We start from the raw sequence: 12,430 nt of genomic DNA on the forward strand, positions 1-12,430 counted from the left end.
TTCGACATTGACTGAGAAAGATAATGTGAATTTACAGAAAATATGCTTTCAGTTTAGCTTATAGATCCCCTTCCAAACCACTGTGGGAAAAGCATGAGATAATAGTTTTCTTTCAAACATGATTCATGATATCCTAGCAGAAGGCTTTTTCACATGATGAAATCACCTTAGAATACACCACAATTCATAAAATGAGTATGGTATCAACAACAAATGATTTATAATGTAACTAAAGTCCTAAAACCTTCTATTAACTGCAATGCATTTTAATGATGTGCTATCATGTATATTGGTCCCAAGATGGCTGCCAACACTTCTTGGATGAAGTGCTGACAGACAATCAGATCTCACGATGAGATGTGTGGTTAGACTCCGCCCAGATATATATATATATTTTTTTGATTTTCTCAGTAACTACTGGAGGGATTTACACTATTTAACCAAAAGCGTGATATGCGTACCAGACCCTACCATTTCCCCAAATTTGGTGTAATTCCGTTCAGCGGTTCGGGCTTTAGCCGTGTCTAATCGTCCTATGGAAATGAACATGGGGGAAAACACGTTTTGGGACCCCCTTTTTTCTCGGCCCCCGCTTGACCAATCTTCCCGAGACTTTCAGGGAAGGAGCGGAGCGGGCCATCTTCTTTGAGAAATTTGCGAAGATTCAACAACCGGCGCCAAAGTTATTCCCAATAGAATGTTGCGGATTTCCTATGGAAACTAGGTCCTAACTATAACACCTACTGGCGACCGCCAGTATGTAATACATATATATATATATATATATATATATATATATATATATATATATACATATATATATATATATATATATATATATATATATATATATATATATATATATATATATATATATATATATATATATATATATATATATATATTTTACCTACTGGCGGTCGCCAGTAGGTATATATAGTTAGGATTTTTTCTCTATGGGACTTTTAAAAATTCTATGTCTAATAACTTTGGCTTTTTGTGGACGGAATCGGCTGAAATTTTCAGGAAAATGGCACATTTTGTTTCTGAGCAGCCCCTGAAAATTTGGGGGGGTTTCGTCAAGGGGGGGCCGAGAAAAAAGGGGGGGTCCCAAAACGCGTTTTTAACATTGAGTTTTCCATAGGGCGTTTGGCCTCACTTTTAGCTCGAACGGCTGAATGGATTTGCACGAAACTTGGCAAAATTGTAGGGACTGTTAGCCCGATGTGCCTTTGCTGGGTCTCAATATATGTGCTCCAGTGGATTTTGAGAAATTAATGTTTTAAAAAACAGATATATCTGTGACAGCGTCCCGGATAGCGCTCCGGTTCGCGAACTTTTCGCGTAACGGAACTTTGCGAAGCGAAGCTGATTGGCTCTCCGGTGTCTGTCAACATTCTAAACAGTCCAGAGCGGCCGCCATCTTGTCTCTCGGTAGGATCGAGAGACAAGAAGAGGAGAAAAAAACGAAGGGGGAATTTAATGAAAGGGGGCAAGGTAGACCCTTCTTGACCCCCTAGGAATGATGTTGAGGTTATTAAAGGTTCCCGTGGGGCAAATAAAAAAATATTGTTTTTTTGCGGTAGAAGCGCTTTCCGGTTCGCGAACCGGGAATTCGCCATTTTGTGTTTCGTTTTAATTAAATTACAAGATGGAGGAAAAACAATGTGAGAAATGGGTATAAGGGGTTACGGGAGACGTATCCTGACCCCCTATGTTTTCTGAGGGTGGCTGAGGATGCTCATATATGTTGATACTTGTCTTCCAGCGGCTGCGCGTGAGCGTTTTTTTTTTTTTGTTGCTGCGTGACGTCTGTTAACGTTCGATTCGAAGGAAATCAGGAAGTGTTGACCGCCATTTTGACACTGCGAGTAAATATATTGTTAAAAATAATTGTTATAAATTAATTCGTATTGATAAACATTGTCTGCGCCATCTTGCTTTTTTTCCAATGCCACACTTTTGTTGTGCACGGCAGCCATTTTAGATGCCTTGACCAGACCCACTCTCTGCACGCCGCCGATCCTCAGCATGGCTCCCCACCCTCGCAAGCATCTCCCCCACGAACTGGTCACCCCCGCTCTCTGTCTTATGCATGGGCCATAAACCTCCCCCCATCTGCGCTGCTCTTCCCTGAGAATCACACCCTGTGCCCGCCCGACACCTCCCTTTCACCCTATTCACTACCGCACCCTCTGACATTCCTCTTCCTTTGTGTCTGATTGTCCAGGCCGGTCCCAGGCTATCACCTAGCCCTGCGGATGTAGTTTATGGCCTCAACTGTAAAGAATCACCCCTCTTCAAAGGAGTTACAGTAGATCAAGGCCCCCACCCGATGAGATCCGTCACACCACACGCGTTCCTACTATCTGATAACGATCCTGTATTGTGATTGGGGAGGGGATTCTCACTGTGAGGGTGTGTGGGACCGAGCCTGAAGCGGAAGATTCCAGGGATGCCTTTTTGTACATCAAAGTCTTCACAATTATGTGTCACATTAAAAATATATAGCACTCCAACAAAGTAGTAGGATTATAACACTTTAATAACTTATAAATATATACAATGCACCAAAAACAGTAAACACGTTTAAAAAAAATTTTATAAACAGAAGCAACAATGGTCAGTAGCGGTCTATTGTGCGAATAGTCCGAAGGCAGCACAACGCGCTGAGATCTGGACGGCACCTAGGTGATGTCCTTTACTTGCTGCACTGGTTTTGGCATCCTACAATGCTGCTCCGAAAAACGGCGGGGGGGGGCGGCGTGAACGGGCCTCCCCAGGTGGAGGCTCGTCTGCTGTAGTGGGGCGCCCCTTTAGCGTTTCACTTGCCATTCAGCGTTTTTCCGCCTGCTTTTGCTGCACTGTGCCTCGTCAGTAGCGGTCTGCTGTGCGAATAGTCCGAAGGCAGCACAACGCGCTGAGATCTGGACGGCACCCAGGTGATGTCCTTTACTTGCCGCACTGGTTTTGGCATCCTACAATGCTGCTCCGAAAAACGGCATGGGGCGCCCCGGGGGGGGGAGACGGCGTGAACGGGCCTCCCCAGGTGGAGGCTCGTCTGCTGTAGTGGGGCGCCCCTTTAGCGTTTCACTTGCCATTCAGCGGTTTTCCGCCCGCTTTTGCTGCACTGTGCCTCATCCGCCATTCAGCTGTTTACCGCCCGCTCTTGCGGCTACAGCGTCTCGCTCACCATCTAGTTGAATTGCGGCCACTCTTGCGGTGCAGCGATAGGTGGCTGCCACAGGACTCTTAAAATGGCGGCCGGCTCTTCGGATTTGGGCCTGGTCCACTAAAATGGCCCTGGGACACCTTGGAACTCGGACGCTTGTCTGCTAGGGCTTGGGCCGCATTCTCGAAAGCGTCCCCTCAGCCTTGAAGATTCTATAAAAGTCTTGGGGGCCCCCGACTCTCGCAGGCTTCCGGTGGGGAGCGCCTGCCATGATTGCTTGCGGAATGGCCACGACGGAGCTACGAGATGGTGGTGCTCTCATGCTGACGCCAGCTTCAGTCTGAAACATCCAGAAACACTGTAGACTATCAATTCGATGAGTTCCGGTGGAGCCCCAACGTGACCCGGTAGGGAAGAACTTGCCCTCCCCTTTTTTGAGTGATGGTTCTTGTTGCCTGTCCCCTCTGTTGTCATCTAACGGAACCTTTTTGGATTGCCGAGTGAGAAAAAAAAAGGTGGGGCTTTCATCGTTTGGGGAAAAAAAATGTTTTAATCCAATGAAAAGTGTTATTTTTAGGTCATATGATCAAGCATTTCATCATTAGGAAACCAAAAGTAAAATGAACCAATGAAAAGTTTTATAAACAAGTCACATGACCTGTTATGCGGCTTTGGGCTATAAAAAGCCTACAAAATCCGTTGGCCTGTGAGGCGGTGTCAGTAGCGGACCGATGTGCGAATAGGCCGAAGGCAGCACAACGCGCCGAGATCCGGATGGCACCGAGGTGGTGTCCAGTAAGTTGCTGCACTGGTGTGGCCATCCTACAATGCTGCGCCGAAAGACAGCGTGTCCAGCTGAGTTGCGGTTACTTTTGCTGCTACAGTACGCCGAAGGCAGCACAACGCGCCGAGATCCGGATGGCACCGAGGTGGTGTCCAGCAAGTTTCACTGGTGTGGCCATCCTACAATGCTGCGCCAAATGACGGCGTGGGGTGCCCGGGGGGGGGGGGGAGAGGCGGCGTAAACGGACCTCTTCCGCCTCCCCAGGTGAAGGCACCTCATCTGCAGTGGGGCGCCTCTTAGCGTTTCACTTGCCTTCCAGTAGAGTTCTGCCCGCTCTTGCGGCACAGTGCCTCACCCTCCAACCAGCTGAGTTCCGCCCGCTCTTGGGGTACAGCATCTGCCCGCCATCCAGCTGAGTTGCGCCCGCTCTTGCGGTACAGTGACTCGAACGCGCCGAGATCCGGATGGCACCGAGGTGGTGTCCAGCAAGTTTCACTGGTGTGGCCATCCTACAATGCTGCGCGGAAAGACGGCGTGGGGTGCCCGGGGGTGGGGGGGGGGGGGGGGGGGGGGGAGGCAGCGCAAACGGGCCTCTCCCTCCTCCCCAGGTGGAGGCACCTCATCTGCAGTGGGGCGCCTCTTAGCGTTTCACTCGCCTTCCAGTTGAGTTCCGCCCGCTTTTGCGGTACAGTGACTCACCCGCCATCTAGCTGAATTGCGGCTACTCTTGTGGTGCAGCGATAGCCGGCTGCAACAGGACTCTCAAAATGGTGGCCAGCTCTTTGGATTTGGGCCTGGTCCACTAAAATGGCTCTGGGACACCTTGGAACTCGAACGCTTGCCTGCTAGGGCATGGGCCCCATTCACGAAAGCGTCCCCTCTTTTGACTGATTGTTCTTGTTGCCTATTTCTTCTGTTGTCATTTAACGGAACCTTTTTGGACTGCCGAATAGGGTTCTGGTCCGACCGCTGGTTGGTGGAGACACTTTGACTATATCCTGGACCTGCCCGGCCTCGCCCAAAATGGCGCCGGTATAAATGGGACTCGTAACTCCTTGTTGTGTACTGGTTGCCCAACCTTGATATCACGAGATACGTATGCAGTTTTGAAGCACATGGCAGGCGGGGACGAGAATTGATTGAACATTTGGACATCCCTATTGATATTAAGTTCTGATGTGTTATTGATTACTGTACTATTGAAAGTTCGAATTAACGTCACCCATGGTACTTGCCCGCAAATGTATATCTAGATAATTTTATTGTAACTGGCCCTGTCGTACTTTAATTATAAAATGTACGTTCACCGATTCCGCAAATGTTAGACACCTTAGTTCTTGCAACCTAATGGGTCGCCTGTTATGTTCTTCTACAGTGTAAATGTCCCCTCATCATATACGATTCCAGTTTGCTCCGTGGCCGGCCCACGTGGTTATAGGCCCGTATTTGTATACTGACATTTTCACAATAAAGGTTTTTAAAACAAAACATGGTAGTAGTACCTACATTGGTAAAGTTTTGAATAATAGCCACTGTTTTCGAATCAGTAAAAGGCAAGTGAAATAAAGCAGTCCAATTACATGACGGTTAAAAGGTATAATACGCAGGAACGCAGTAAAGATAAATGGTCAAGGGCTGTTGTGTTTTCTACTCCTGCAACATAAAGTGATCGATAAGAATCTGATATTCATGCCTATCAGCGACTAAGACAGCAGGCCGAGCCTCTTTTGCTCAACGGCTCCCTCATGGGACGAAGAAACGCCCTTTTTCTCGAAAAAGGAATATTTTACTTTCAGGACAGTTGTAAATTTCCCGGGAAAATACATTAGCCTGGAACATTGTTAGTGATAAACTGTAAATACATCTGGGTCCTTTGCTTTACAAGTCAGAGTTGGAAAAAAAAAGGTGGGGCTTTTCATCATTTGGGAAAAAAAATGTTCGAAAGCAATGAAAAGCGTTATTTTTAGGTCATATGACCAAGCCTTTCATCATTAGAATAACAAAAGTAAAATGAACCAATGAAAAGTTTTATTAACAAGTCACATGACCTGTTATGCTTACGTTACGCGCTGCGCGCCGCGCTCTGGATCGTTTCCGGGAAGCTGCGCCTTGCGCACCGGAGCACTTCCGGGTGCGCTAACGCGGCGCGTCATATGACGCATTACGCGACAACGCAGGTCCAGAATATAGTCAAAATGTCTCCACCAACCAGCGGTCAGAACACAACCCCTTTCAGCAGTCCAAAAAGTTCTGTTCAATGACAAGAGAAGGGATAGGCAACAAGAACCATCAGTCAAAGAGGGGAGGGCAAGTTCTTCTCTACCGGGTCACGTTGGGGCTCCACCGGAACTTATCGAATTGGTAGTCTACAGTGTTTCTGGATGTTTCAGACTGAAGCTGGCGTCAACATGAGAGCACCACCATCTCGTGGCTACGTTGTGGCCAAGGATGGGGGGGGGGGGGCAGCGTTCAAAGCACATCAGCGTGCATAAATACGAAAATGTTTTTACCTACCACGTACTTGACATTTTACAGCTTTTGATATTTGCTATTAAAAAACCATTGAAATTCACTGAAAAAAACCATAGGTTATAGACCATATATAGTTAGGAATTAGCATTTACAAAACCTTGAAAATTCACTGAAAAAACCATAGGTTTTAGACCATATATAGTTAGGGATTAGCATTTGCAAAACCTTATTTTACTCGCACAAAACCATTGAAATTTGCATATATAGTTATTTGCACTAACTATATATCGCGCACCCGCAATCCACTGCTGATGATGTCACATATTACATCATTCATGACATGGTCAGTGACATCACTGATGACATCACTGAAGACATCTCAAATGACATCACTGATGACATCTCATTTGCCATTACTCATCACATCACTGATGATATCATTCATGTGATAATACGATGAACCTCTTCAGATTCTAATATAACCTTAGATACAATCAGTGTAAACTCACAGACTGTCACTCATCCATGGAGTTACTCACACACCTAGTCACTCATGCAGAAAATCAATCACACCTCCATTTCCTCAACTATACAGTTATACACACCTTACTTATTCAAACATATTCTAACACATATTTACTCTCTTATACAATCCCTGATACAAGTTTACAATGATCCATACAGCCACTCACACATTCACTGGCTCTTATGCACAGTTATTTATATATGTCAACTCTCACATGTACTGTGTTTTACATATGTACTTACTTTGACATGTAGCACTGAGATATCCATTCACTCACCAATACACTCATGCACACAGACAACCGCCCATACAGCTGTTTCCACATGCACTTTTGAACCCATACATCTAGTGAATCAACTGCTCACACATCTATGCACAGAGTCATACACCTACCAGCCACCCACACACACACACTCAGTCTCCCATACAAATACTTGGGCAACCAATCAATAACCCATATAGTTACTCATATAGCTACTGATCAACACATGCAGCAGTTTACAGAACAACAGACATAATGATGCACAAATTAAGACGGTTTAGTCACTAACCCATGTACTCAGTGAGACACATTTAATCACTCACTCATACAGTCAGTCATGCACCTACTAAATCCTTCATCCAGACACTTATACATCCACTCATTCTTCAATATGTAAGACATATTTTAACTTTACAGAAACATACAGTCACTGGATGTTGTCATCAGTGATGTCATCAGTGATGTCATTTGAGATGTCATCAGTGATGTCCCTGACCATGTCATGAATGATGTAATATGTGACATCATCAGCAGTGGATTGCGGGTGCGCGATATATAGTTAGTGCAACTAACAATATATGCGATTTTCAATGGTTTTGTGCGAGTAAAATAAGGTTTTGTAAATGCTAATCCCTAACTATATATGGTCTAAAACCTATGGTTTTTTCAGTGAATATATATATACATACATATACATACATATATATCTGCTGAAATTGTAATAATGAGGGGGAATCAACATCTGAGAGTACTGAGAACTGGCTAGGCATTATGCAAAGAGGGAGGCACGAGGCCAAGCATCATACATTCTAATTCAGTTTGGCAATTACTTGCACTGTAATCCGCGTATCTACTGTTGTCCTGCTCGGCACGATTTTGAACAATACTGTTAATATGCCACTACTGTGAACGCAGAGGTTAGGAGGACTTAACGTTTAGCAGCCAAACCACTGAGCAGAATGGGAAAATTGTGACAAAAGAGCATTTCTCATTTAAATATTTAGGTCTATTGTCCGTGAAATTAAGGTCTACTTATCATATGTACAAACGAAAAATGAGGGATGAACTTGTTTGGAGGGCAGAAAACACAAGTGTATGAGGTCAAAACGTTCGATAACAGAGCACACAAATTCGGTTATTTGGACATTACAAAAAAAGGTTAATGTGGACGAAGTGACTTTTTTCAGTCCATACTGGAATTTTAACCAGCAGCTCTCTGGCCCGGGAAATGCGGCGAGGAAAGAGAAAGTACATTGAAATAGTAGGTTACATTGCCTTAATTGAAGCATCATGGCCTAGAATGAAGGCGGAGGAGACGCGTGTTTACAACTGACCTGTGTGTGTCCGGTAGTGGTCTTTCATGGCTGAGGCCGTGAGGAATGAGTAATGGCAGGTGGGCCACGAGCACTTATACGGCTTCTCTCCGGTGTGCAGCTTCATGTGGTTGTTCAGAGCCCACTTCTCGGTAAAACATCTGTCACAGAGGCTGCATGTAAATTTCCTGCACAAAGAACACAGCAAAATAAAACACGTGCACTTAAAAAGAGCAGTTAATACAATACACACAAGCCCAGGGGCGCAAGGTCCTTTTAACCTCAAGTGCGCTAAATGCACCGACTTTTGTGAGGAGAATTGCAGGCCTGGTCTGTCATGTCTGTATAACCAGGCATTGATTTTTCTGTCGAGGTCTGGCACTTCAGCCATTTATTCTCTGCTTTGCGGTTGGGCCCAACGGGTTTGAAAAATTCTGTTACAGTCCAGTCACCCCTGAGGCACATGTGAGAATAGATTTCACCTGTACAGACCTACACCACTTATCCAGGGCACGGGCTGTCAGAGCACAGGCTAAATGAAAAGCTATCCATACTTAAGTGCTCAGCCTATCACGTGCGGCCGCGTGCCAGGCTGCTGCAGTGCAGGGCTGCAGCAACACTTGAAAAAGCACATTGTCACCTCGGAAAGCAGCTGCAAATTGAAAATGCTAGTTTTAAAAGGTTTAAAAAAATAAGGCATGTATTTATTTGAGTTTTCCAGAGGACGGTTGAGAGGTTGATCTATGCAATAATGATACTAGCGCTCTACACCAATGAAATCTAGGACAAAAGTTGTCGACAAGTATGAATAATCAATTAGTGTATGTGACATTAACTGGTTAATTAGAGCGGATTTGATGTGCCTTAGTACTAGTTAATTTCTTAAACTGTTGTTATCTCACCCCGAGGCTTTTTTACATGATATTGCGGAAGATAGTAATTTATGGTACACGTTTGTGAAAATGTTTTGAGCTTTTATGTTTTTTTGTAAAAAAACGAATAAAGATATTTATACTATGAGGAATAATTAATTAAAGAAAATTTAAAAAGTAAATTACTATAAGGCCACAGCTGAAGCAACCTCCATGATAATATACGTATGCAAATAATGATTTATTAATTAGAATGTCAGCGATAATCACTACCTTAAGTTCCATGGCCAAAGCAGTTTTCCAGGGTCTACACAGATCTTCATCTAGGTCTACAAATGAACCCATGCATAAGTATGTGTTTATCACCAGATATGCTTTCAGAGACAGCATTGCTTTCCATACCCAATTGCCAGCGCTTGCGTAAGGATTGTTTGGAAACTTAGATGAAGTGACATTTTACCAACACCTTTTTACTTTTCACTGGAGACTTTATGTGATGCTTTTGACGGACGCAACCACCCACTTTACCAGAAGTGTCACATTGGCAATAGACTAGAACAGTCATGCCTCACAACCAGCCCAGCTAATAGCATATGTATCATGGCAACAGATAAATAGAAGGTACAAATACAGTAACAATCCCTACATTGCTTACCACTGAATAATCAAGAATGAATATTCAAGTTCAGAGCTGGAATACAATTTTCAAAGCCAGGATGTTTTAGGTCAAGCCTATCAGACAGCATATTGCGGGCTTACAAAGAACATACACAAGTTTGCAGTCCACCCATTGCTTGCCATAGTTTGGCGTTAGTGTCACTTTTATTTGCTTGCTTTCTATTGGATGGTTTTCCCTATTTCAGCCTGTCAATCTTGTTTGTCCCTTCCATGGAGCATGGCCTGTGTACCATCTCTTATTGGCCAGTTTCTGTTCATCTCCCTTTTAGGGACCTACTTTTTCTTTTTTTAAGCACTCTGTAAGTGCATATGTCTTCCAGCTGTCTCCCTGGAGCTTTTCTCCCACCTCGCTCTCTCTTGCCTTTGTACTTCTCTCCCCAACCTACACTTGTGTTGCTCTATCTAGATTGTGCTTTAGCACCCACACATCACATTTCTCTTTCGCCAGAGTTCCTTCCCTATTTTTGCTTTTTCCCCCACCTGATGTGTTGCTTATGATCACCACACTGTGAAGGTACACATACAATATGTCAGCTGATATGTCATTTGTTTCTGAATTAGGATTGATTAGACCCTTTTTGGCACAGCTCTCTGCCCGGGTGTTACAAGTAGGGTACTGGAATTCCATTTACTGAACACCATCCTCCTCATTTACTTGAGCATCTATTTAATATTATACTTGGATCTACCAAAGTGAAACATATTCCAGCTGACCCTCTATCTTATGTGTACCCTCAGAGTGTAGCAATCATCTGATCTACACGTTATGACTTTATACCGAGGTTTTCCAACACAAGACTAAGAACATGTTCTATGGTTTTGCTTTGCGCCTCAGAACATTGTACTGTGACCTACTAAGATTGCCCAACACTACTATAGGCATATGGTAATTTCTGCGTATTAATAAACCAGGCTAGTTTCCAAATCTCTCTAGATTAACTTGATTGTAACCATACTGTTGTCCTAATGAACAAGTAGAGTCTATCAAACCACAGACTCCTCATCCTCTGAATTTTCTCAGTCGCCAGACTGGATCCAGAATACTTTTCATGGTAACTCCCCTGTGCGCTGGTAGGTGTCGCTGTGCAGTTCTGCGTTGGGTCCGTATTGCCCGGCATGTGACATCAATAACACTATATCTGTGCCACCTTCACACGCTGACGTCAGTTTCTTTCTGATCTCTATCCGTGTCGTCAGATGCTGAGCCCATAGAATACAGAGTACGCCACTGTGCTGAGCTCTAACTTGGGATCTTATTAGTGGACTGTGTGAGTCCATTCTGCACAACGGAAAGAAGAGTGGGTCGGTGAGGAATCTGCTGTTAGAAAAAGTCTCTATAACAAAAGATGCTACAGAAGGTAATTAACTTGTTCTGAAGTGGACTTCTAGCTGCAGATTCCTCACTTGGTGAAAAGATGCCCAAGCAGTCCCTCCCCAGGTTCAGGGTCTGTAGGAATGTCCAGAACAGGAAATCCTGCAGAATAGATTGGGCTGTTCAGACAATAGAGCTTTGTGAATGTGTGGAGAGATGCCGGTGTCGCAGCCAGAGAGATATCTAAGACTAGTATACCTTGCCTTCGTTCTAGAGGAATGGATGCGCAAACCTTCTGGGGGCTGCTTCATGGCTAGCCTCTAACAGATTTTTATGCATAGTACAACCTGTTATTAAATTATTCACTTTTATACCACATTTCCCTTCTTCGAATCGGAGAAACCCACAAACAACTAATCGTTCAATCAATGGTTTCTTGCCCAATCAATCTAAAAACTGAGGGCCCTCTTCGGGTCAAAGCAATAGAGCTGTTTCTCCTACTTGGAAGGGTGAGGTGGGGCATAGAAAGCCAGTAGGGTGATGGATTGCCTTATGAGGACGGGTATGACTACTTTAAGCAATAAAGTTGCTTTTGTCCGGAGGACCAGTCTGTCCAGGAAGAAGAATGTGTAAGTTCGCTCACTCACAGAGTATATGTTATTGCTATGAAGAACGCCATCTTCATAGTTAGCAGACATAAACAGCAGATGCGCATGTGTTCAAAGAGTGCTCAAGTAGATGACAACCAAATTAAGGTCCGAATGTGGTATCACAAAAGATGTTGACAGAAACATATGGATCAATCCCTTTAACCCCTTCGAGGCTGATGACGAGCTGGGCTCGTCATGGTGTAGCCTCCTCAAACACTGATGACGAGCCCAGCTCGTCATGAACAATGGGTTTTTTGGATCTTCAGCAGAGGAGGGGAAAACGCATAGCAGCCATGGAGTTAAGAAACTTATAACAAAACGGGTTTTGAAAAGGAATGGTTGATAGTGCAAAAGTAGAAAGGCTGAAAGACAACTCAGTTGTCATTACT

At 44.3% G+C, this 12,430-nt stretch overlaps 1 protein-coding gene across 2 annotated transcripts in view; it reads right to left on the reverse strand.

Annotated features, from left to right (window-relative positions):
- Nucleotides 1-12,430, reverse strand: part of ZNF407 (zinc finger protein 407) — a 1,778,346-nt gene that overhangs the window by 734,207 nt on the left and 1,031,709 nt on the right. For both annotated transcript variants that reach the window (XM_086965237.1, XM_086965238.1), the window contains exon 6: nucleotides 8,551-8,717. In XM_086965237.1, the coding sequence (XP_086821363.1) occupies nucleotides 8,551-8,717 (167 nt within the window). The remainder of the gene's footprint in view (nucleotides 1-8,550; nucleotides 8,718-12,430) is intronic.

Source organism: Lissotriton vulgaris, chromosome 4_1 (genome assembly GCF_964263255.1).
Source record: "Lissotriton vulgaris chromosome 4_1, aLisVul1.2, whole genome shotgun sequence".
Classification (NCBI taxonomy): domain Eukaryota; kingdom Metazoa; phylum Chordata; class Amphibia; order Caudata; family Salamandridae; genus Lissotriton; species Lissotriton vulgaris.